Here is a 25,963-nt window from a genome sequence, read left to right on the forward strand (position 1 = left end):
TTCATCCTGCCCGTGACCCTAAATCTGACAAGAAAGGAAGTGGGGTAGCGGGTATAATTGAAATTGTGAGCTAAGCCCACCTCTTTTGGAGGTAGAGCTTCACGAGGCATTTCCAGTTTAGTGCCTTCCTATAAAACTGAATATAAGTAGAACTTATATCCATCAGCTTATCATCCTCAGGAGACCTTGGATAGGTTATTTTGCCTCTCTGTGCCTCAGTTTCCTCATCTGTCAAATGGAGCATTTAACTAGAGAGTTTCTAAGAACTCTTTACAAACCATGAAATTGTTTGGCTTATGGCAGGACCTCCTTGACAAGACTCAATACTTTGGCCACCTGATGCAAACAGCCGACTCATTGGAAAAAACCCTGATGCTGGGAAAGCTAGAAGGCAAGAGGAGAAGGGGACCACAGATGAGGAGATGGTCGGATGGCATCACCGACTCAATGGACATGGGTTTGAGCAAGCTCCGGGAGCTGGTAAAGGACAGGGAAGCCTGGTGTGCTGCAGTCCATAGGGTCACAAAGAGGCGGACAGGACTGAGTGACTGAACAACAAAGGGCGTCCTTGACAAGACCCGCAGGGCCCTCCAGCCACACCCCAAGTTGTGCTCACGCCACACACCCCCCAGACAACTGACCGTCTCTCGGTTCCTCATACCCCTCAGGCCGCTGCTTACCTCTGTCTGGAGCACTCATCCTCTCCTCTCCACCTCCATAATGACTACCGGTCCCTCAGCTCCATTATCTCTCCCTCTATCCTCAGGCTCCTGGCCCCAGGCCTCCACTCTGCAATGCTCTCCATTGTGACAACATTCATTTAACTGTGGGAGTATTTGGTGGACACTGGACACAAAGATCCTTCTGCGGGAGCCCTCTTTACTCCTGGTGTCCATGGGGCCCAGCACAGAGCCTGGCTCACTGTGGACCAAATGAATGAGTCGGTTCAGAGGGTCTCCAATTCTCAGTGTCACCCCATGTGGCAGAGAGAATGGAGGCCATGAAGTCAAGAGAAGTTCCCCACTAGAAGTGCTGACCTCTCACCCCATCCTAGAACAGTGGGAACATCATCGGTCTGCCTCCACCCCCAAGGGTAAAAATAGTTTGTCTGAAATCGGACACCTGAGTCATCTGGAGAATTCCTCCTGCCCCATTAAGAAGTCAGCCAGGGGCCAGATAGGGCAGGGAGGGCATTTCCTGAATGCTTAGCCATTCCTATCTCATCCGACCCATAGGAAACATTTGAGGTGTTATCACTAGCAGGGTACACAGGCAATCCAGAGAAGTCCCAAACTTCTCTGAACCACAGAGCAGGGATTAAGTGAGGCCCCCTGCCTCTATCTACAGGGCAACTCTTGCCTCTGCACCAAGAGTGAAAAAGGTTTGGAGACAGAGAACAACTGCCTGCTAGTATGGATGGGGAAATTGAGGTTCACGGGCTGTCTGCCCAAAGTCTTAGGCAAAAGGGCCTGAACTTCAGCAGACCTTAGGTAAATTAATGAGAAGTAGAGGACAATCCCCACCTCATCTTCATCCAAGACTAGTAAGGGTTAAAGGAGATGCCAGGGACTTCCCTGGTGGTCAAGAATCCACCTTCCAATGCAGAGAACACGAATTCTATCCTAGTTTGGGGAACTAAGATCCCACATGGCACAGGGCAACAAAACCCCCGTGTCATAAATACTGAGCCTACTCCACACCACAACTAAGACCCGACAGAGCCAAATAAATAGATGTTTTTAAAAACAAATAAAGGAGATCCTGAAACTAAAGCACCCAGTTAGCTGTGAGGTGTGGTGCACGTGTGAGGGAGGCAGGAGAAGATGGAGCAGTTGGGCAGGACCAGACTTGTCCTTCCTCCAGCAGGCTTATCACTGCTGGGAAACGAAATGCGGAGATGGAAGGGAGCGCATGGAACGTGCCTTGTAAACCTCAGTGGCTCAGCCCTCCTTTCATTTCAGCACTTCTTGAATGTGAGTAAGGCCTGCCCACAGGGACAGGACAGCCCGCACAGAGCAAGACAGGGGTTACTTGGGAAATGCTGCTACACGGAGGGGTAGAACCAGGCAGAACCTGCAGGGACTGTCTGTGTGGGGCCAGGATTCACATTAGCCTCAGCCAACATCCTCAGTTCTGCTTCTCTACACTGTTTGGGCACTGTTCCTGCAGCATTTTGCAAGAACAACGGATGGCACGTGAGCAAGTTTTTAAATCTCTCTGGCCCCAACTTTCTTGTTTATAAAATGGAAAGGTACGCAGGGGAGATGTGACAACAATCGCGCTCCCTTGTTTCATTACTTGATATGTGCAGGTGGGGCGCCAGGCATTTTCTGCGCCTTCTCTCTCAATCCCCACACAGCCCTAATAGTTAAATGTTGTTATTATTCCTATCTTACAGATGGGAAAACAGGGGCTCAAAAAGGGTAAGTGTCATGCACACACACAGACACACACACACAATCATTATAGCCAGTAAAGGGCAGTCAGGACTTGGACCCAAGTTTAACTCAAGGGCTAAGGCTGGCTGGGCGCTTTGCTGTAACTGCCTCTCTCTTGTCTGACACAGCAGAATACTGCTGTGTCCCCGGCATTCAGGCCCTTTCTCACCCACACATGCCAGGCGGGACCCCTAAGCAAGCTTCCTCCCCATGGACCCTCACACCCTCTGCAGGAAACAGTGATGGTATCATGACCTCCTCCCAGCATAGTCCAGCATCCAGGCACTTGTCCTACTAGACGCTCAGAGTCAGCAGCGTGTGAGGGAGAGAGGTGGCTACCTCCAGAGTGGAAACTGCAAGCTCTCTGTCAGCCAAACCCTGCTTTGTAAATCCTCAGCTCTCTGGAGTAGGAAAAAACCTCATGGACAGCTATATATGCCCTCTCAGACACAGACATCTCAGTTACCACCACCACCCTGCCCAGTGACTGTCCAACATGAGCTTGCTTGCTCTCTGAGACAGGAGGCTCACTCCCTGCTGATGTAGACACTTCCCCTGTGTCTACATCCCCTTCTGCCTGACAGCAGGTCTGCCTGTCAGAGTTCTTCTATCTACCTTTCTCCAACTGACAGCTGCCTCCCTGCAGCTTTCTTCCTTGGAGCTGTTTGCCACCTCCTACCCCCTACCTCCAGCAGACCCCAGAAAGGGGCAGGAGGGGTCTGCACATAGGCAGTCTGACCCCAAGTGTGACTGGTCCCCACTTTGTGGCCTCTCAGGCAACCCTCTCCAATAGTACCCAGCTTGGAACCCACATTCACAGGCAATACCCCTCCATGGGAGCCCCTGGCAGTGGGGTGGGCCCTTCAGATTGGTGAAGAGGAGGGCAAGCCTCTCTCCTTCATCAAAGCCCTTCATGCTCCCCCTGCTAGACAGCCAAGACTCCTGCCTGACACGGCCTCCAAGTCACCATGGCAACGGGTAGCCAGGCAATGGGCCAGGTCCAGCCATCCTGCAAACAAGCCCGTTTACCTTGGAGCTGGAAACACCAGTTACAGGGACCAAAAGTCCTCTCCAGAAGGACAAAGTGGGGAGGGAGAGAGAAGGCGAAGAGGGATGGAGGGGAGGAGAGATTGGTTACAAAGAGAAAGAGGGAAAGAAGGGAAAGAAAGAGAGGAAACAGAAAAAACATGAGGTCAAAGAATGGATGCTGGTAGGGAACAAAGCAAGTAGAAGACACACACACACACCAGAGAGAAGTGAGGAAGGCAGGAAAGGCCGCCCCCCCCACCACAACCTCCCCCACTGCTCACATTCCTCAAGCCTGAGCTGCTCTCAGCCCTCTGGGACTCTGGCCACAGCTGGGACTTCCTGCCCCAGGAAGCTAACAGCCCATGGCCCCTTGGAGGCCCCAGTTGCTACTCTGGCCCCTGCAGTCCCCTCTGCTGAGGGATGGTGTCTGCCCTCCCCAGCATGTGGGGCCCCTGTCCCAACCCCAGGCAGCACTTACAGGCTGTCTCCTGCTCGGGTCCCCATCGTTCCCCTGAGGCCCAGCCTGTCTCTGATCACCAGATCTCCTGCCCCGCCCCTCATACTCTGACTTCTTGCCCCCAGAGTGTTCAAGAAATCAGTCCCAAGCAGAGCAGAGCAGCGATAATAGGTGTGACCTCATCCATAGAACACACTTCCTTATACTGTGAGAGGAATGAGTCATAGAAGAAGGTCTACCAAGAGGACACCAACCCTCCAGGGGCGGCTTCCAAGGTCCCAAGTCTGGAGGTGGAAGGGTGGGAGTGAGAACTGGGCCTGGCCTACTCCCTGGTGGGTCTGCTGAGCTGAAGCAGATGGCCCAGTGGTTCTCTGCTGGGCACTTACCATGTTCCAGGGCCTTCCTCAGCCTCAAGCTCTTCGGCTGTAAGATGGCCTTACCATTCCTGGCCTAGTCTCATTCCCACCCCCATGTGCCCTGAACTGTCTCAGAGGAATCTGAGCCCACAAGAAAGGCTTGTTGAAGAGGGATGATCAGGGAAGAGAGATAAAAAGGAAAAACAGGAAGGCACAGGGGGCTGACAAGAGGAAAACAGACTGTGCTAGAATCCTGGCCCAGCCTCTGTCTCCCTGGATAATTAATTAAGCCACTCTCAACCTCACTGTGCACATCTGTAAATTGGGAATAATAATATCATAGTGAGGATTCAATGAGATTATACACAAAATGCTTGGACCAAGATCTGACCTGAAGAGTGCTTAAAAAGTACCAGCTCTCCATATTGTTAAAAAGTCAAGGCATTCGTATCATTTTTTCAGATTCCATACAAAACAGAAATAGACCCATAGTCACAGAAAACAAATTTATGGTTACCAAAGGGGAAAGGGCTGGGGAGGAGGGTAAATTAGAAAATTTGGGGGGAACAAATATACACTACTATTAACATAGAGTCCCTTAGACAGCAAGGAGATCAAACCAATCCATCCTAAAGGAAATTAACACTGAATATTCATTGGAAGGACTGATGCTGAAGCTGAAGCTCCAGTCTTTTGGCCATCTGGTATGAAGAGCCAACTCACTGGAAAAGACCCTAAGGCTGGGAAAGATTGAAAGCAAAAGGAGAAGGAAATGACAGAGTATGAGATAGTTGGATGGCATCACTGACTCAACGGACATGAGTCTGAGCAACCTCTGGGAGATAGTGAAGGACAGGGAAGCCTGACGTGCTGCAGTCCGTGGGGTTATAAAGAGTCATACACAAGTTAGCAACTGAACAGTAACAATATATGTAAAATGGATAAATGACAGGGACTTATTGTATAGCACAGGGAACTGTATTCAATATCTTGTACTAACCTATAATGGAAAAGAATCTAAAAGTATAGAGGCATTGTTGAAGGACACAGGAAATCATCCTAACTGAAGAGCCTGCACTGGTCCCTAGGGTAAGAGATGCCCACCGTAAGTGGCCAGGCAGCCTTGGCAGAGCCCACAGAAAGCTTCAGGGCAAGGACCCAGGCTTCGGGTGGAGTGGAGAGCTGCAGGAAGCTCCCGGCAATGGTGGGGATCAGATGGGCCTTTCAGCCCCACCCTGGGACAGTCATTTCCAAATAAAACATGCCATCTGCCTATCATCAGGGCTTCATTCCAGCCGTGGATCAAGATGTTGAACAGGATGGCGTCTGTAGCACTCTGTGGAGGCCTCCCCTAGATGACCACTCACAGTTTAACCAGACTCAACAAATTCTCATCTCCCAGGCCCCTGAAAGGCTCAAGACGCCTCACTAAGGAAATGGTTTCTTGGAATAGAAGGCAGTGATCACTAGAAACCAGCTTGGGTTTATGGGGAACAAGGCATTCCAGGCATAAGGGAAGAGTTCACCAGGGCAGGAATAGACATATTGTTGCGTTCGCACAGACCCAGAATATTGAGTGTTCAGCAGACATGAGTTAAATCGAACCTGGGAGCCATCTCCCACGTTCGTGTGCTCTGTTCAGCATTTAGTTAAAAGACTTGAATGAAGACACACTTGGTCACACATGGCCACCTGAAAGGCTGTAACTTTTAGACAGAAAACCAAACAGATGAAAATGAATGAGTCATGCTATCAACCTGCACCTCAGCTTTTCTGTTGCTGTTACTTTGCTCTAAGATATTTGCGTGCTTGGGCTTTCCAGCTGGCCCAGTGGTAAAGAATCTGCCTGCCAATGCAGGAGACGCAAGAGATGCAGGTTCGGTCCCTGAGTCGGGAAGATCCCCTGGAGCATGAAATGGCAACCCACTCCACTATTTTTGCCTAGAAAATTCCATGGGCAGAGGAGCCTGGGGGGCTACAGTCCATAGGGGGTTGCACAGAGTCAGACACAACTGAGCACAGATCACATATATGTGCTGGGGTGGCGCTAGCTTTATGGTTGTTTCTGCAAAAATGGCCTCATGGTTTCCTCCATCCACAAGCTCAACGGTGACAAGTCCTGCTGCATCCAAACGGGGCCCAAGGGCGGCTGGAGGCCTTTGGAGTTAAGAGGTGGAAATGTGTTCAAGACAGGAGTGACTGGGTGGCAGGAAGAGACAGTCTCTCGCTGGGGTACGGCAGACAGTGTGAGGCCCAGCCCAGCGAGGGGGGAACAGAGGGGACAGAGGGTGGCACAGGGTGGACACTCAGGCAACAGGAGGGACAGCGAGAGGGCCAGGCTGCATATGGCCTGGGTGCCAGGCCTCTGGCTACAAACGTGAGGGCTGGCTGAGTCAGGACAGGAGGGTCCTGGTAAGGAATAAAACCCAGACTAAACAGGAACAGACAAGGTTAGAAAGGGGCTAATTCTGGCTGGGGATCAACAGCAATCTTTTCTTAAAACTCCATTCCTGCCTTCAAGAAGATACTGGGAGTACAGCACTGACCAACCCAGACTCTCCACTCACGAACAGACAATAAACAAAGGAACAAGGTCATTTTCGAGGGAAAAGTGATATAAGAAGGAAGACAGTGAGGAGCACTATTTACAACAGCCAAGTCATGGAAGCAACTAAACGTTCATCAGGAGAGGAATAGCTAAAGAAGACATGGAGCATACATGCATGGAATATTAGTCATAAAAAAGAAGGAAACAATGCCGTTCTCAGCAACACGGACAGACCCACAGTTCATACCAAGCGAAGTCAGGCAGAGAAAGACAAATCTCACATATCATTTATATGTGGAATCTAAAAAAGTGATACAAAGGAACTTATGTACAAAACAAATAGACTCACAGACACAGAAAACAAACCTGAAGTTACCAAAGGGGATGGGGGTGAGGTGGGAATAAATTAGGAGTTCGGGATGAACAAAAACACACTACTGTATCTGAACTAGATAAACAAGGTCCTACTGTATAGCACAGAGAACTGTACTCCATGCTTGTAATAACTTATAATTAGAAAAGAATTTGAAAAAGAATATATATGCATAACCGAAACACTTTGCTATACACATGAAACTAATACAACATTATATATAAACTATATTTCAATTCTTTTTTTTTTTTAATATTTCAATTTTTTAAAAGAAGAAGAGGGCTTCCCTGGTGGTGCACCTGCCAAGGGACACGGGTTTGATCCCTAGTCCGGGAGGATTCCACACAGCGCATGCAGAGCAACTAAGCCCGTGCTCCATAGCTGCTGAGTCCTCACTCTAGAACCCGCAAGCTACAACTGCCGAGCCCACGTGCCTAGATCCCATGCTCTGCAGCAAGAGAAGCCACTACAGCGGAAAGCCCACACACTGCCAGGAAGAGAAGCCCCTGCTCACTGCAACTACAGAAAGCCCACGCAAAGCAAGGAAGACCCAGTGTGGCCAAATAGATAAATAGAAATTTTAATAACAACTAAAAAGAAGAAAAACAGCGGATGTGAAAGAGAGACGAGGTGGTGGACTGGAAGGGGCTAATTTAGACTGGGTAATCACGGAGGGTCATGGCCAAGATCTGAATGAGACAAGCAAGAGTGATTGAGCAAGGCTCTGGGGGCACAGGGTCCCAGGCAGGGGAGTAGAGTGTGTAGAGGAACAGGGACAAGCTTGGCTGCCAGAGGAGCAGTATGGTGGGCAGTGAGCGGGACCAGTGTCAGGGAGAAGGGAACAAACTAGTCCCACATTGCCCAAAGCCTAAAGTTCCAGTGGAATTTGTATTCTACTCCACGAGTGATGGGAAGAACTGGAGGCTGTGAATGGGGAGAGAGATGATCTGACCTGCATTTTAATATCACTTTGCTGTCGTATGGGGCTTCCCACGTGGCTCAGTGGTTAAAAAAAAAAAAAAAAAAAACCACCTGCCAATGCGGGAGACACCAGTTCGATCCCTGGGTTAGGAAAATCTCCTGGAGGAGGAAACGGCAACCCACTCCAGTATTCTTGCCTGGAAAAAATCCCATGGACGGAAGAGCTTGGCAGGCTACAGTCCATGGGATCAAAGAGTTGGACACGGCTGAGCACCCACGCGTGCTGTTGTGTGGGGGCAGACTGCAGGGTAAGAGAAGAAGCAGGGAGACTCCTCCATGGGCAACTGCAGTCCAAAGAGAGATGATGGACCCAGGTGTATTTGGGAGGTGGAATCATCATGACTTGCTGATAGCTTCTATGTGTGAGAGGGACAGAACAGGAGGATGCAGGGAGGACACGACTGAGTGGCTGAACAATGAGGATAAAGCTGGTAAGAGAGGGGTCTCCATGTGCCAGAGACCACCTATGTACGGCCCAGGGGCTGTCCCAAAATTGCTCTCCCAGAAGCTCAGAGACCACCGTTTAGAATCGATGGCTGATACTTACTGTGCACTTTCTGTGTGCCAGGCCTAGTCCTTGGGGGTCCTTTAACTCTCCAGTGTACCCTGAATCAAGAGTCCTCCTTTTACCGTCGAGGAAAAGGAAACTCAGGGAACGTGGAAAGATCCACACAAGGACACATGACCAGTAAAAGGCAGAGCAGAGACTAGACCTGGGTTCCTCTGACTCCAGAGCCTGGCAGGGGTGCTGCCCCAAGGGATGCCAGCCCTGGAGGGGGGTCAGATCACTCAGCCTGCAGGACTTTTCAGACAAAGCCTGGCACTTGGGAGACCCTCCATAGGTTGCCTCCTGGCTCTCCTGCCTTCCAGGTGATGTGGTGAAAGCTAGAGAGGGAGCGGTCCCTGGCCAGTCCATCCCCCCTGGGCTGTGGGAATCACCATCCCCCCACCATGGCCTCTTCAGAGGGCCTACCGGGCTCAGAAGTCCCTCCCGGTCTAAGCAGGAGTGAGATACACCTTCCCTTAGTCTGGCAGCCTGGAAGCTCCACTTTCATCTTCCAAAGCAAGGGCAGGTGGGTGGGGACCAGTTACTCTCAGCCTCAGGGTGGGGGTGGAGGAAGCAATGCTGTGCTTGCCCTTTCCCTTGACCCAAAGTTATTCAGTCTTTGGGTCCCTTCCTCTCCCCGGGCCCATATGTCCCACATAACCCACCACTCCCAAAGCCTGTAGGCAGGCCATCCAGTCTCTATGCATCATGGAGCTACTCTCCTTGACACAAAGCAGACTCAAATGACAGGGACCATTATTACCTCCAAGTCCACGTGTTACCGACGAGAAAACTAAGGCTGGGAAAAGGTAGCCACTAGTCGCTTGAACCAGCCAGAGCCTTCTGACTCCAGACCACCATCCCTCCCACAGCTCTGAGGGGCAGTATCACCAGAGAAGGAGAGGAGCTGGTCTCTCCACAGCCCTTCCAAGGGATCAAATGGAAATTGAGACCCACCTGGTTTGGCTCAGCCCTGAAGTGTGCGGTAAATCTGAGGCTACTTTAGGAAGACTTGAAAGCCACTCCCCTTCCTGACCTCTGACCTGGATTCCGGGCCTGGGAGCAGGGCCACACCCCAGGGCGGATCAGAGCCGGTTTTAGAGATGGAGAGGCCAGGGTTCACATCCCGAATGATGGGCCTCCAGGGGCCACCTCAAGGGTGCTGCCAGCCAGTCTGCTGACTCTCTGCACTTTTGCACAACCAGACCAGGTAAAACACATACAGTCACTTTTAAACTGTAAAGTGGGTGCACATATGAGGAGAAAAACTCCTTGAGAACAGGAACCAGGTCCCATGTCTCTCTAGAGAACCAGGGCCTCCCTATAATTTCCGCCCCCCCCAACTCTACTGAGACACAGTTGACAAATAAAAGTTGTACACATTCAGGTTGTAAAACATGATGTTTGGATATACGTATATATTGTGGAATGACCACTACAATCAAGCTAATCAAGACACCATCACATCAGTTACCCTTTCTAGGGTGAGGAGCGAGGACATTTATGCTCCACATTCTTAGCAAATTTCCAGTACATAAGACATTATAATTAACTACAGTCACCATGCTGTATTTCAGGTCTCCAGAACTTATTCATTTTACAACTGAAAGTTTGTACCCTCTGACCAACATTTTCCCTTTTTTCTCCACCACCAGTCTACTATACTTTTTTTTTTTTCCCTTTGGCTGCATGGTGAAGCATACAGGATCTTAGTTCCCTGACCAGGGATCAAACCCACAGCCCCTGCAGTGGAAGCTCAGAGTCTTAACCACTGGACCACCAAGGAAGTCAGCTACTATACTTTTTTGAGCACCTACTATGTTGCATTTATATACATTATATAATGGCTTTGTATCCACAAGCAATTTAATGCTGGAAATGGTGAAGGATAAGGAAGCCTGGCATGCTGTAGTCCATGGGGTCGCAAAGAGCTGGACAAGACTGAGCGACGGAACAACAACTGGGCCCTGAGAGGGACAACACTCCCTCTTGCACAGACGAGGGAACTGGAGCCAGGCCACCTGAGGCCACTCAGCTCTGGGTAGTGGAACTGAAACTTTGCTTTTCTCACTAACAGAGCTCTTTCTACTCATTCACTAGGCTTCCTTTCCAGAAGAGAGGCTTAACACTTAATGTCTACTCACATTAATTACTATTAAATAGTCTGATTTGCTGAGAGCAGATTATTACTACCAAAGAAGGCCCAGGCACGATACATATTATATAGGCAAGGGGGCCAGGGAGGGAGGGACTCCTCAAGGGGTCAGTGCCAAATGCTCTCCCTAATCCTTTGGAAAGACTTTTCCCCACATTTTATAAACCTCTGCTGGGACCATGCTTTCTAACCTGGAAAAGTTTTCAAAGCTGAGCTACCGCACCATCCTCTCCAGGGAGACCACCCTGTCCTACAGGCTGTGAGTGGCCACCTCTGCGCTTCCCTCTGTCACAGCCCAGCCACCCCACGCTGTCATCGTAGGCTTCAACCTCAGTCTTTCAGTTAGGGAGCACCTGAGGACAGGTCCAGTCTGACTCATCCCTGTGTCCCCCAAATGCTGGACTCTGGTCCTTTCCATCACTGCTCGATGCCACCTCCTACCCACAAGGAGGCTGCTTCTGGGAACAGCAGGAACATGCAGGCCCACAGCCAGGGAGCTGGCAGAGGACCCAGCCAGCCGCACCATCTGTCCCTGGAGCCACAGGACACAAGAGGCACAAGGCAGAGGTGTCAGTCCCTCGGCTCAGCCAGGTCAGCCCGGGACAAGGAGAAGAACCACAGCACCAGGGCCCCTGCCCAGCTGCAGCTGAGCGTCAGACAAGACTTTGAATTCTCTAACTCACTCAAAGTGACTCAGGGCCAGAGCTTTGGTTTTCTCAGCTGTAAACCTAGATGAAAACCAGCAGGCTTGCAGAGCTGTTGGGAGGTTTAACTAAGCCTGACACTCAGTAGGTGTTCAACAAAAGGTAGCATTTACCATATCACCCAACCCACTGACCCTGTCATTGACCCACTAAGGAAACTGAAGTCCAGAGGAGTCAGAAAGAAAAGAACCAATATTTACTATAGTCAATTACGTGTCAAGTTCTACACTCCTCCAATGCCTTTAATCTTGCCAACAATCTAACAAGACCTGCAGGAACAGACCTGCTTCACAGGAAAAGGCCTACAAAGATGAAGCGAGTGAACATCTCAAAGGCAGTTAGCACTTAGCACTGTCGAGCTTGGCCCCAGGCTCCTGGACCAGGCACAGGCGAAGGGCAGAGGTGCAGCCTCCCCAGGCCATGGTGTGTATGAGGCTGAAGGAGGTCAGCTCTGAATCTGCATTGTCAGTGTGTGAAGGTAGGCAGAGGAGGTTGGCATGGGTGAGTCTGGGTGGGAGGGTGAGGCTACTTACTGAGCAGCCAAGACAAAGGCTGGGAAAGGGGTCCCACTTAGCAGGTAGAGGTTCTGAGTCTCTTGCCAGCGATGCAAGCCCTGTACTTCCCCTTACTTCTCTGTGCCTTGCCTGCATCAGGGTGCTGATCCCACGGTCCACGTCCCAATTGTGAGTGGTCGGGGTGGATGGGAAGCAGTGGGGACCTTCACAGCACAGGCCATTCAGAGGAGACGAACTCCTTTGACATGTCTCCCTGGGCTGCTGAGCTCATTAGGCAGGAACTACACACCTTGGCACCAAGGCTCTAGAGAGCCCCAAGGAGTGCACAGCCTGGTGGGCAGGGCAACATGACTCACAGCACTCCAAACCCCAAACCCTGCTCATGGGGCCCAGGCCCCCAGCCTGCAGCTCATCATAGCCTTGTCTCAGACCCTTCCAGCTGCTCTGCCCTCACTCACTCCCAGCCACGCCAGCCTCCCTTCAGCAGCTTGCCAAGCTCCCCCCACCTTGGAGCCTGCAAATGAAAGCTATTCCCTCTGCCTGGAATGCTCTCCCCCCAACTCCTCCCATGGCTGCCTCCTTTTCAGCCGCTGGGTCTCTGCTCAGCTGTCACCTGGTTGGAGAACTCTCTTCTGACCTCTCTCATTATTCTCTAACAGTTCTCCGTTCCCCAGACAACCTGAGTTTAACCTCAGCAGTGCCACTTACTAGCTGTGTGACCTTGGGCAAGTTACTTAACCTCTCTGTGTCAGTTTCATCTTTAATATGGGCACAGCACCACTATCTACTTCACAGACTTGTTATAAGGAATATACGAGCTAATGCAAGCTTGTCACCTAGCTCGCATTTATGACATTTATTATTACTATTCACAGCTCTTATCGCAGATTTTCATTGTATATTTCTTTAACTACCTTTTCACTGTGTCTCCCTCATTAGCTGTCAGCTGACAACAGCCTGGATTCATCACAGAATACTCAGTCCTGACACAGGCTAATCACTGTAGAGGAAAAACCTGAGGCCAACACAACATCCCAAGGAAACACCATTAATTCTGGCAGCAGAAGGATGGAGGTTTGAAGGGGAATGATGGCTGAGCTGGGTTTTGAAGGATGAAGATAAGTCCTCCAAACAGGCTAAGAACACCAAGTCTATCCACCCAGGGCTGAGACTGGGGTTCAGATGTGGCTCCCAAATAGGCTGAAGCTAAGCGTCCGAGTTTCTTCTCCTCTGGGAAGACTTCTGGGAACCCTTCAGCCCCCTCTGAGCCATCATGGCCGCCCATTTGTTCACAAGTTTTTGTGTTTCTGCTACATGAGAGACACATTATTTTATGTCTAGGGTTTTCTCTTCCCCCACCACTCAGTGGGGTAGTTGAGGAAGCCAGGCCCCTGCTTTTCACTGTCAGGACCAATCTCAAAGTGGTGCACAAACCCTTTGCAAACATCCAGACCCCCAGGATGTCAAGGCTGATGGAGACCTCAGAGAACAACCAGAAAAAAGGAGCACCTGGCCTAAGGTTAAGCATGAACAATGGGGTGAAGGTGAGATGTTAATCCAGAGGTGGCCAAATACTGTGTCCTAAACCTCCCCACACTTTGAACTAGACACCAGTTGAGGCTGGGGGTGGGGAGTGGTTCCAACAGCTGTCCTCAGGTTCGAGGTGAAGCGGGGGGTTGCAACAGGGGGCCGGAAGCAGCAGGCAGGTCTGTGGGCTGGTGAACATGTGCACAGATGCCCGCAGCTGCATCTGGTCTCCTACCACCTGTCAGCAGCACCAGATGCAGGGCTTGCCGGGGAAACTGGGACAAACAAACCCTTCCTCATTCCCAGGGTAAAAAGTCCTGGGCCCCTTGAGGAATTGCCTAGACAGGGCTAGAACCCAGGTTTAATAGAGGTTCACAGCCTCCCACAGGGTGCCCGCAGGTCCCTGCCAACCCAGGAAGGCGGGACTCAGTACCCAGTACAGACTGACCACTTGCATGGGGAAAAAGGGTCTCCACCGAGAGAAACAGGGCAAGTGACCCTTGCGGCACCACCATACGGGCATCAGCGCTCCTCCAGCCTCGTCGCCCCAGGCTGGCAGCAGACTTGCGACCTCATCCACTCACTCGCTCACACCTGCCGAGTGCTCACTGGGCACCCGGGAACAGGTGAGAGCCAGAGCCGACCCCAAAATGCTCACTGTTTGCAGTGCCGTGTGACCCTGACAAGGGCCCTGGGACCCTGGGGAGCAGGGCTTGTGGGCTATCTGAGGACTCCGTTTCACCCAGTTCTCTCTGTCCCCAGGGAAGAGTTTGGTGTTTTTTGGTTTGCTTGCTTTTCATTGAAAACTGCTCTGGTAACAAACTCAGCAAATGGTCTCCTCCTGTATTCTGGGAGAACTTGGAGAACTCAGGAGGAAACAAGGGGAGTCCAAGGAGATCTGCCATTCAGGCAGCAATCCAAAGATGGTGATCAAGGGCACAGTGTTCTCAGCCAGTATGAGGTCATCATGTCACCCTATGAGCCTAACTTCCATGCCCACCCCCACCTCTACTCCCAGACTCAGGGTGTGGGTGGGGGCAAATGTGGGAAAACAGAATGCCGGCTGGGCTCCGAGTTGGGACACGTGGGTGGGAATCCCATTCTGGGCTTTCATCGGGCCTAGCCTTAAGTTCTCTAAGAGCTCAAACTCGAGAGCCAGACCGCCCAAGTTCAAATCTCCGCTCTGCCACTTTTTTCCAGTGTGATACTGGGCAAGTCTTCAACCTTTCTGAGACTCAGTTTCCTCATGGAGGACGTGGAGATGATAACTGCACCGATCTCATAAAGAACTGGAGGAGTTATAAACACAAAGCATCTCATATGATGCCTAGCATGGTCAGCTGTATAAGGATTTGCTACTGCTGTCATCTCTGTGATAAAGACACGTTGCTCCTCCACTGCCTTCTCCCCGGTTACTGATGAGGATCAACGGGAAAAGAGTCATGAAGGTTTAAAGACAACAGGGCACAAGAGAAGACACAGAGACAGCCCTACCCGCCCGGAAGAGGCTCTCTGCCCTGCATTCAGGGATGGGACCAAGAAGCCCTGATGCTCAGATCCCATCCTTGGTCTCACTGAGAAGCTGCCTGTGCCCACTGGTTCATTAAGCATTCCCAGGCCTGGCCACATCCAACCTAGTGCTGGGAACACCAAGCCTCGAATGGTGGGAGAGAGGGACATTCAAATTCTACACACAATCCATGGTGGGAAGGAGCTAGCACAGGGGCTTGTCATGTCAAGAGAAATCTGGGAAAGCTTTCCAGAGGAGGCAGCATCTGAGCAGAGATCAGAGGGCTCAGAAGAAACTTATCATGGAGACAAGTTTGCAGGAAGCTGGTGGGGAATCTGGCAGTGGGGGAGGGGTGGGGGGGTCACTTAGCAGAGAGCACTCTTGCAGAGGAGGGAACAAGCGTGGTGCACTGAGGCAGTGGCAAGCTGTTCAGTATGGCTGCCATACGAAACGCAGAGGCGTGGGGAAGGGGGATGAGGAAGGAAAGGGGGGCAGAGGCAGATTACCAAGATCCCTTTGTATAATGTAAGGAATGTGAGTGTGATACCCAAGGCAGCCTTCTGAACAGGTGAGGAATAATTACATTTGCCTTTTAGAAGCATCTCTGTAGTGGAGGGTGAGTAGGAGGGGGTGGACCTGAGACAGGGAAGCAGGGAAGGAAAGGTGCTGGGCCAGGTGAGGATGGTGAGGTCTGGGCTGAGTGGTGGTCGAGCAGATAGAGGAAGGGAGTGGAGAAGAGATGTCTTTATTTACCCCTTTTTAAAGGCTTTCCCCCAAAATATCTTCAGAGGACACTCTACTCCCATAGCATGTCTGCCAGTCTGTCCTGAACCTTTTTCCATTTACCAGATCAAAGGCCCCCACCAGGGACCGCTGAGCACTTGGGTCTGTCTGGTGCCTCAGCATCCAATCTCAGCTCCAAAGTCCTGGTTAAGAGGTTTCAGGGAAACGTTCTCTGCAAGGTTACCTTGCAGATCACCTTCCCAACAGCCCTCACTTGGTCCTGCACATGCTCTCCCAAAGAGGTCACTATCCCCAAGAACCCTTCGGTTTCAGTCTGCCATACTCTCACCCACACGCACACCCCTAGCCTGTAACTTCTAGCAGCTCCAAGCCCTTTGAGCCCTGAACCCTGAGAGTTAAACACCACAGAACCACAGAGCTCAGTCAACCGGCAGAAACAAGCTCGGAACTCCATGGGGAGACACACACTCCCCCAGAGTAGAATCCCAGATGCCAAGAACTTGCCGAAGATGATTCTACTAAACCCAGCTGGTCAGCCTAACAGCCCCTGGGGCTTGTTTGGTGATTGTTGCTTATAATGAACCAGCCTAGGAGTTCTGAAATTTCTCCTTGCAGAGAGAGCTAGAAAATGGCCCGTGGAAAGGGAGAGAGAAGATGTAGGACTTCTGACTTCAAGTGGAAACTTCAGTTCTCTTTTGGGATCCCCAGACTCCAGTCCCCTCCCTCTGCCTCCAAGCCTCCCTCCCCCGCCCACCCTCCATACCCGTCGCAGGTGACTTCCGACAGTCTGGATCATTGCTGCCGTGGCTTAGCTGGTCGCACCCTCCTCGGAGAGACACTGGTCAGAGAGACTCTGACAGCCGGCTCCAACTCTGAACGCAGCGGATCACCTCGCCTCCCACTCCTCCTCCCCCTCCCCGCTCCTGCCCTCCTGAGCCAGCCCTTATCACTGAGCCCGGGCCCTTTCTCAGACTGCCCCCCTCCCCTAGAGCCCTGCACAGAGGCTCCTGTGCCCGCTGCTCAGTGCAGAGGAAGGAGAGAGGCTGCCAGCTGGGCCACAGCCACGTCAGGGGCCCTGTGCCCGCCCACTGGGCAGCCAGCCGGACACTCACTACACCTCCAGCCACTGCCAAACTTGGTCACCTCCACTCCTAGCCCCTGACGTCCTCCCCACAGGGTCTCTGCTCTGGGATCACTCCCGGTCCCAGCCAGGAAGACTGACAGAACGGGCACCAGGTTTCCATCCGTCCACAAAGGGTCAGGCCAAAAGGTGGCAGGAGGCCAGGGAGCTGCCCGCAGCCTCCCAGAGAGATACCAGATCCACCTGCTAGGACTCTTCACCCTTGGGGTGCCGCCTCACACTCCGGCCTGCCAGCATCAAGCAGCTGCTGGCCAGGGACAGGGCACACCCCCTCACTTCCTTAAAATAGGCAGTGTGACTTTTCTAAAAGTGACACCTACCAAATTCCACCCCCGGGCACCCACCCCAGCCCCTCTGTAGCCACTACTGACTAAAAGACCACCAAGATCTTCCCTTGTCCCCCTCACTTCTGCAAGAGACATGGTGAGGCAGACGTGACACACACATGGGGTTTCTCATAACAGGCCAAGAGAATCAAGTGCTTGGTGTTTAGGGAAAGAAGGAGGGGAGCGGAATGCAGGCTGCGATGGACACGTGCATGGTGCACAAGAGCGCCTCGCTGCAGCCTTCACCCACTGTGTGCTGGGCTCACCACGCCCTCATTTCAATCCCCGCACAGTCGCTTGGGGAGGGCAGGTGGGTTGTCCCAGGTGGCACAGCTGTTGAGTGCAGAGCTGTACTGGAACAGAGGTCAGTCTGATTCTGAGGTCTCTGCCCCTTGCTGCCTCTAGTTCACTTACCACGTGCCTAATGTCTCCCCCTGGACCTAAGACAACTGGGTTCCGGCCTGTTTTGTTTTTTTTTTCCACTAATGTGCTGTGCGACTCTGGGCAAGTTTCCGGCTTTCTCTGGGCCCTCTTGTTCTAGGAGTCAAGGACTCTAACGTCCATCACTATGAACTCAGGCCTTCCCTTCGAAGAGTTTATGTCTGTCAGTAAGCTTCAGTGTCAACAAATGAAAAATTAAAGTCAAGCCTTAAAAATGGCAAGATGGGGACTTCTCTGGTAGTCCAGTGGCTAAGACTCTGAGCTTAATGCAGGGAACCTGGGTTCGATCCCTGGTCAGGAAACTAGATCCCACCTACTGAGACTAAGATCAGGAGCAGCCAAACAAATAAACATTTTTTTTTAAATGGCAATATGGTCCAAGCATGGCACTGAGGGTTGGGGTAATCTGGGAGGCTTCATGGAGGAGGCAGTGCTAGAGCTGGATCGGAGTCTGAATCAGCTGAGAAGAGGGATGAGGTGGGAGGCCTTAAGGGAACAGAACAGGATGCAGTCATAGGCAGTAACCATCCTCATCTTGTAGGAAAAAGCTGGAAATCTATCACTGAGGACCCTGAATGCCAGGAAACAGGGTTCAGGCATCAAGAAGCCTCTGAGTTGAAGTTTGTGTTCAACATGATAAAAAGCCATGTGAGGTGAAGAGGACAGGTGTCACGAGAACTTTATGGACAGGTAAGAAAAACAGCTCAGAAAGAGGACAGTTCATCTCACTAGATAAGGCAGGCAGGAGGACAATTTCAGGGTCTTCATTGTGCAGATGAGGGGGAGGAAACCCAGAAAGCCTCTGGGCCCAACCCTAGCCTCTCTCCAGAAATGTCTGGACTCAGACTCACTGCACTCAGTCTAGTCCCCTCATCTTACCGATGAGCACATTGAGACCCAGGGATGAAAACTGAGCCAACCAGAGTCTCACAGTTAGGAAGCTGTCTAGAATCACCACTCCTAACCTCAAACCTAGAGTCCTGGCCACCAACACCACAGCAAGGCATAAAATACGAAAGGCCTCATTCAGTTAGACTTATGAGAAGACTTCCAGCAAGGCTGAATCAATGTACTATCAAGAACTAGGTCTTTCTGCAGAGGCCCCAGCAGCCCACGAAGGTCTCCCTCCCCTTTGCTATTACAGAACTGACCCTTGTGTCTCTTCAGCAGCTCTGTTTGGTCTATTACTCCAGTGAATATTTCCATGGGTGTCTGTCTCCCCTTTCCAACTTGGGAGCCCCTTGATGGCTGAGATCCCATCTTACTGATCTTTGTGCCTCTCCCACAAGCCCCCAGACCAGGGCCCTAAATGCAGAAGGCATGAGACACACCTGATGAATCATAGTCCTGGAAAGGTGAATTGAGAAGAGATCTTCAGTGATAGCCAGTCAGTAGTTCTCCAACCTCAGCCTGCATCAGAATCAGCCAGAGGACTCTTTTATTTTTGGCCACAATGAGAGGCATGTGGAATCTTAGTTCCCTGACCAGTTCCCTGAACCTGCACTCACTGGCTATTCAGGAGACTCAGGTTCAGGAAGATCCCCTGGAGAAGGAAATGGCAACCTGCTCCAGTTTTCTTGCTTGGGAAAGCCCATGGACAGAGGAGCCTGGCAGGCTACAGTCTATAGGGTCATAAACAACTGGACAAGACTTACACGACGAGCCCTGAGCATGCATGCACTGCAGTGGAAGTGCAAAGTCTTAACCGCTGGACCACCAGGGAAGTCCCCAGAAGGCTTACTGAAATACAGATCACTGGGGCCCACCTTCAGCAGAGCTCCAACGGAGCCCAAGAATTTGCATGTCTAACAAGATCCCAGATAACCATGATGGTGTGATCACTCACCTAGAGCCAGACATCCTGGAATGTGAAGTCAAGTGGGCCTTAGGAAGCATCATTACGAACAAAGCTAGTGGAGGTGATCGAATTCCAGTTGAGCTATTTCAAATCCTGAAAGACGATGCTGAGAAAGTGCTGTACTCAATATGCCAGCAAATTTGGAAAACTCAGCAATGGCCACAGGACTGGAAAAGGTCAGTTTTCATTCCAATCCCAAAGAAAGGCAATGCCAAAGAATGCTCAAACTACCGCACAATAGCACTCATCTCACATGCTAGTAAAGTAATGCTCAAAATTCTCCAAGTCAGGTTTCAACAGTACGTGAACCATAAACTTGGAGATGTTCAAGCTGGATTTAGAAAAGGCAGAGGAACCAGAGATCAAATTGCCAACATCCACTAGATCATCGAAAAAGCAAGAGAGTTCCAGAAAAATATCTACTTCTGCTTTTAACTATGCCAAAGCCTTTGACTGTGTGGATCACAACAAATTGTGGGAAATTCTTCAAGAGATGGGAATACCAGACCACTTGACCTGCCTACCGAGAAATGTGTATGCAGGTCAAGAAGCAACAGTTAGAACTGAACATGGAACAACAGACTAGTTCCAAATCAGGAAAGGAGTATGTAAAGACTGTATATTGTTACCCTGCTTATTTAACTTATACGCAGAGTACATCATGCAAAATGCTGGGCTGAATGAAGCACAAGCTGGAATCAAGATTACTGGGAGGAATATCAATAACCTCAGATATGCAGATGACACCACCCTTATGGCAGAAAGCAAAGAAGAACTAAAGAGCCTCTTGATGAAAGTGAAAGAAGACAGTGAAAAAGTTGGCTTAAAGCTCAACATTCAGAAAACGAAGATCATGGCATCCGGTCCCATCACTTCATGGCAAACAGATAAGGAAACAATGGAAACAGTGAGAGACTTTATTTTCTTGGGCTCCAAAATCACTGGAGATGGTGACTGCAGCCATGAAATTAAAAGATTCTTGCTCCTTCAAAGAAAAGCTATGACCAACCTAGACAGCATATTAAAAAGCAGAGACATTACTTTGCCAACAAAGGTCCGTCTAGTCAAGGCTATGGTTTTTCCAGTAGTCATGTATGGATGTGAGAGTTGGACTGTGAAGAAAGCTGAGTGCCGAAGAATTGATGCTTTTGAGCTGTGGTGTTGGAGAAGACTCTTGAGAGTCCCTTGGACTGCAAGGAGATCAAACCAGTCAATCCTAAAGGAAATTAGTCCTGAATATTCATTGGAAGGACTGATGCTGAAGCTGAAGCTCCAATACTTTGACCACCTGATGTGAAGAACTGACTCATTGGAAAAGACACTGATGCTGGGAAAGACTGAAGGGAAGAGGAGAAGGGGTCAACAAAGGATGAGATGGTTGGACGGCATCACCGACTCAATGGACATGAGTTGGAGTAAGCTCCAGGAGTTGGTGATGGACAGGGAAGCCTGGTGTGCTGCAGTCCATGGGGTCACAAAGAGTCAAACACAACTGAGCAACTGAACTGAACTGAACTAAACAAGATCCCAAGTGAGGCTGATGCTGCTGGTCCAGGGACCTCACTTTGAGAGCCAGTGAGTTATGTCAGTCTTCTCATTTTAAGCTGGGAAAAATGAGGCCCTGAGGTTTTAAAGGCAAACGCTGACAGTATATCACTATTGTCATCATCATAATCATCTCGGCATCATCACTGTCATTTTAGCCCTTCATTATAGCCCTTCTCACCTGCCCAGCACTGGGTAAGCACTTCATGTTTGCTACCATCTCTGGGCCTCACCTTAACAGGAAGGTACTATGATTATTTTTCTCCTGCAGAGGCAATGACAGCGGCAGAGTCTAAAGCCACACAGTTGATAACAGCCAGCACCACAACTGGCACACTGATCTAGGTCCAGAGCCCAGAAGTTTAACCCCAACTCTACACAACCTGCTTACAGCTTATGCTGACCAGGAATTCTCTAGAGGTTTCCAAATCCAGCAGGTTCATTTCCAGTGAGGGATGAGCCTGTGGCACCCTCAGCCCAAAGGCTGGGTCCTCGAGTGATCCATGTCTAGAGGAAGACTGCCTCTTAAGTCTTGTGACCCCAGAGTATTTTCTACGTCAAACACTTCTTTTCCCACAATTACATCCTTCTTCTGACCCCACTGATGGGGGGCTTCCTGGCTGGAGGATGAAAGTCTGCATTAATTCTTCAGGTCCAGTACCAGCCCTACCCCTACTCAGCAACAAAATAAATGAAACGGTCTCTATTCCTACTCCATGGCGAAACTGGGTTGTCACCGGCAGTCGTGGGTCTGCTCCCCCATCAGATGGGAGTGCATCTGAGTCAGCTGAGTCCTCAGTACAGGATCTGCCCAGACCAGGAGTTAGTAACTAAATGATGAATGAATGAATGAATGATTGGGTGTAGAGGCAAATGAGGGAATGAATGAGTGAATACATGACCAAACTCCCAGGAATCCCCTCTGCTGGACCCTCTGGCCTTCCCAGATAGGACGACAGACTCTTTAGGTGGGAGGGGACCTCTGACATCATCACTCCAACTCATTTTCAGCATTGTCCTAGCCGAACCCCACCAGGGGCCAGAGCCTGCAGCTCTCCCCTCTCCACACACACATCTAGTGTCCTAGCCTCCATTTACACACCTCCAAGATTGAAGAACTCACTCCATCTAAGGCTGCCTGATACTAAAGAGCTCTAGTATCAGCAAGGATGTTACCATTACTCTTAGCCATGAGGAAAAGGCCATTACCTTTTCACCAAGGCTCTGTATCGCCCAGAACAAGGTTGCTCCCGCGGCCTGTGACAGCTGGCAAAGACAAGGGAGCGCATGGCTTGTCCTCTGCCCACCCTGGTCTACCTGTCCAGACTTCTTTCTTTTTGGCTGTGCCAAGCGGTGTGTGGGGTCTTAACTCTCTGACCAGGGATGAAACCTGAACTCCTGACAGTGGAAGCATGGAGTCCTAACCACTGGACCACCAGGGAAATCCCAGACATCTCTTCTAATTCTCTCAAGCCATGAGCAGAGCTTCCCACCGTTCCCTTACACACCTGGGCCTTCCTTTGTTCCTGCTGTTCCGTCCACCCTGATGCCCTCTAATAACGCAACATCCAAACCCTCCCCTCACAGTCAAGGCCTGGCTCAAATGGCACCACCTCCAGGAGGACTTCTGGGCTCTTCCGAAGTGGAAATTACATTTTCCCCTTCCTCTGCATCTTCACTGCCCACCATAAACACACAGCCACACTTCAACCCTTTATTTCTCTCTCACACTGCTTTTTCTCTTAAATTGGGCTGACTTGTGTTCATTTCTCCTTCTTCATCTTGAACAAACAGGTAGAAGCAACGATGCTGATTCACCAGACTACCCTTCCCCCCTTCCCACCAAACACGCAGGTACTGGATTACAGTAGATGCTCAGTAAGTGTCTAAAGAATGGGGGAGTAAGTGACGGAATGGGAAAGAAGGGGATTCAGTGAACGGAAGTAAGCGCATGTGTGAATGAATGATCAAATGAGTGAGTGACAGAATACCCTGTTCTCAGAGCTAAGACTCCCAGTTCTTTCTGGTGACCCATTGGGCTTGCGTGGCAGAATAAAGGAAGTTGTGAGATAACTGCAGAGAGGGCAAGAGAGGGGAACAAAGGACGGCGGTAGTGATGGCATCAAGAGAGGAAGTGGAGGTGACTGCATTGTTGCTTCAAGACCAGGCCCCCTCTTAGAACCACGGCCATTGTGGAGAAGCTGGGCCAGAAGAGCAGTTGAGAAGCCCACTGAAAGGTCCAAAGGGGAGAAGATACAGCATGGTGGGGATGGAAGGGAGGGAATGCCTAGAGTCGTTTAGGCCAGGTTCAGTTTTGTGTGAGCAGAGTACCGGACCTGCCCAGCCAGCCCTGAAATCTCTCCTGCCCAGCGGCTCAAACATGCTCTCCCTCTCTCTCTCTCTCTCTCATCACCTCCTCCTTCTTGGCCCAGCTGCTGGGGGTCCGGACCCAGCCTAACTTCCAGGATTGAGCCCTTGCCAGTGACTGGCTCCCCGACCCCACTCCGGGACCCCAGTGAGCAGCAGTGGCTGCACCCTGTAGACGCTTGAGTTTTGTGCCCTCCAGCACCTCCAAGGGCCAGGCTACGTCGTCTTAGTGAGAGGCCCCGCCCATCCCAGCTCCTGTCCCAGAATGCCTTGGTGCCCCAGCCTGCCCAAGCAAGAGTGCTACCAGGCACCACCTGCCTTATCTGGAGCGCTCCCCGTAGGGTCGAGCCAGACAGACCTGGAGAGGGTGCTGGAGTCGAGAAGGAACCAGCAGCAGAAGGGTCCCAGGGAAAGCGGCCTTTCCGGAGAGAGGGGGTTGGGGAGGGGCTGCGGGCGGCCGGGGTCTTACCCAAGTGGTGGAACACTGGGGACCTAACACCTTGCAGGGCGGAGGCCCGGGAGTCTCCTGGGGACGTCGGAGATGTGGTGGCGTGGGGGAGGTCCCAGAGCAGACTCCGATGGGGGAGGCTGCGGGAGGCTGGAGGGAGGCGCAGGAAGCAGGTAGAGGCACCGGCAGGGGCGGCCCAGACCGGTTCCTGGAGGAGTCTGCTCCCCTCCCTTCACCAGCGCCGGCGAGGTGGCCCCGGGGCTGCCGAGCCTGCAGATCATAAAGGGCCGAGGCACCCGGACTGGAGCCAGACACTCCGCCCCTCGAGGCGTCAATCCCTGGGCGCCAGGCAGAGGCGGAAACGCTGGGGACCCGGCGGGGTCGAAGTGGAGCCGGGCGGCCTGCGGGATGCAAACACGTCTTCCCAGTCATTGTTAAACCAGCCCCTCACAGCCTTGAAAAGTAAAGTCACTCACACCTTATTGAGCACCTATCAGGTACTGGGTGCTGGGATGCGGTTTTGAGCAGGACACACTGGTCTTGCCCTTATGGGTATTGATAGAAAAAAATTTTAATGGGCAGTTCAGAAGAGAACAAAGAAAATAAATACCACCCAGGGATCTCTTCACTGAGAGAGAATCACTTACTGTTTTCCTGGTATGTGCTTCCAGGTACACTAGAGCTGAAAGAGGTAAGCAAGCTGGTCAGGATAGATGGAGGCTTCCCTCTCCATCCACCAAGTGCAAGTACACGTTATGTTATATAATATGAAATGTGTGATGTGATCATAGACATGAAGGCGCCACCTAGAAGACTCTCCATCAGTGTTCACGTTTGGGGTACAGGCTCATCTGGCAAATTTGGAAGAGACTTTACAGAGGTGTCATGGTCCGGGCACGGGTTGGAAAAGAATTTCCAGACATGAGACAGAATGAGAGGGAAATAAAGTTTATTTAGCGTGGGAGACGCTGTTAGAACAGCAGGCCAGCTCAAGGGAGAACCGACGTTGAACACCCCAGTTACAAGGAGTGGGACAGGGGTCTTGCGGGTCATTTGCTGATTGGATGAGGCACATATATTGGGTGGGGGGAAGAGTAAGGCAAATACCTTCTCCCTATGGGGTAAGAGGGGAGACAGGTTCTACTGCTCAAGAGGACCTAAACATGGGGGAGGGAAGGACAATAAGGGTCTGGTTTTTCCGTTCCTGCATTCCAAGACCCTCCTTGGTTTTATCTGCTCTTCCATCCTTGGGTCACCACAAGAGGATGTTGGTGGTCCCTGAAAGATAACTATCACAGGAAGAAGAACTTGGCAGTGGGAGTGCATTCCATACCAGGGCCAGAGAGGGGGAGAGATCAGTCATTCCAGACGCTTCACAGGGGCTGGTGGTTGAACTCATCTGCCCAGACCCTCTCAGTGAAGAGAGAGTTGCCATGCTGAGTGCACCACACTTGGGGCCCAAGCAGCCCTCCTATGGGGACCCCTGGCTGGGTAACAAGATGGGGGATTTCCCTCACCCAATGCATGGGGCTTTGGCAGCAGCCTAGGTGATAACATAAGCCAACCTCTGGCACAGACAGTGGCATTAATGCAGAAGCCTCAGCTCAGCAGAGGCCCCAGGCATCTGCAACAGCAAACGACATCCAACATTGCTTTCCAAGTGCAGTGAGACACATTTGAGAACACCCAGAAACATATGGGACAGGTGTTCTTTGCTGCTGCTGCTGCTGCTGCTAAGTCGCTTCAGTCGTGTCCGACTCTGTGCGACCCCAGAGACGGCAACCCACCAGGCTCCCCCGTCCCTGGGATTCTCCAAGCAAGAATACTGGAGTGGGTTGCCATTTCCTTCTCCAATGCATGAAAGTGAAAAGTGAAAGTGAAGTCCCTCAGTCGTGTCCGACTCTTAGTGACCCCATGGACCACAGCCTACCAGGCTCCTCCGCTCACGGGATT

At 51.3% G+C, this 25,963-nt stretch overlaps 1 protein-coding gene across 1 annotated transcript in view; it reads right to left on the bottom strand.

The window, feature by feature from the left end:
• The window catches only part of ACOT11 (acyl-CoA thioesterase 11), a 42,042-nt gene extending 24,785 nt beyond the window's left edge, over positions 1–17,257 (bottom strand). Inside the window, exon 1 of the mRNA XM_040231070.1 lies at positions 16,648–17,257. Within this exon, the coding sequence (XP_040087004.1) occupies positions 16,648–16,680 (33 nt within the window). The 5' untranslated portion in view covers positions 16,681–17,257. The remainder of the gene's footprint in view (positions 1–16,647) is intronic.
• Between the last annotated feature and the right edge of the window lie 8,706 nt (positions 17,258–25,963).

Source organism: Oryx dammah, unplaced genomic scaffold (assembly GCF_014754425.2).
Source record: "Oryx dammah isolate SB20612 unplaced genomic scaffold, SCBI_Odam_1.1 HiC_scaffold_28, whole genome shotgun sequence".
In the NCBI taxonomy this organism is placed as follows: domain Eukaryota; kingdom Metazoa; phylum Chordata; class Mammalia; order Artiodactyla; family Bovidae; genus Oryx; species Oryx dammah.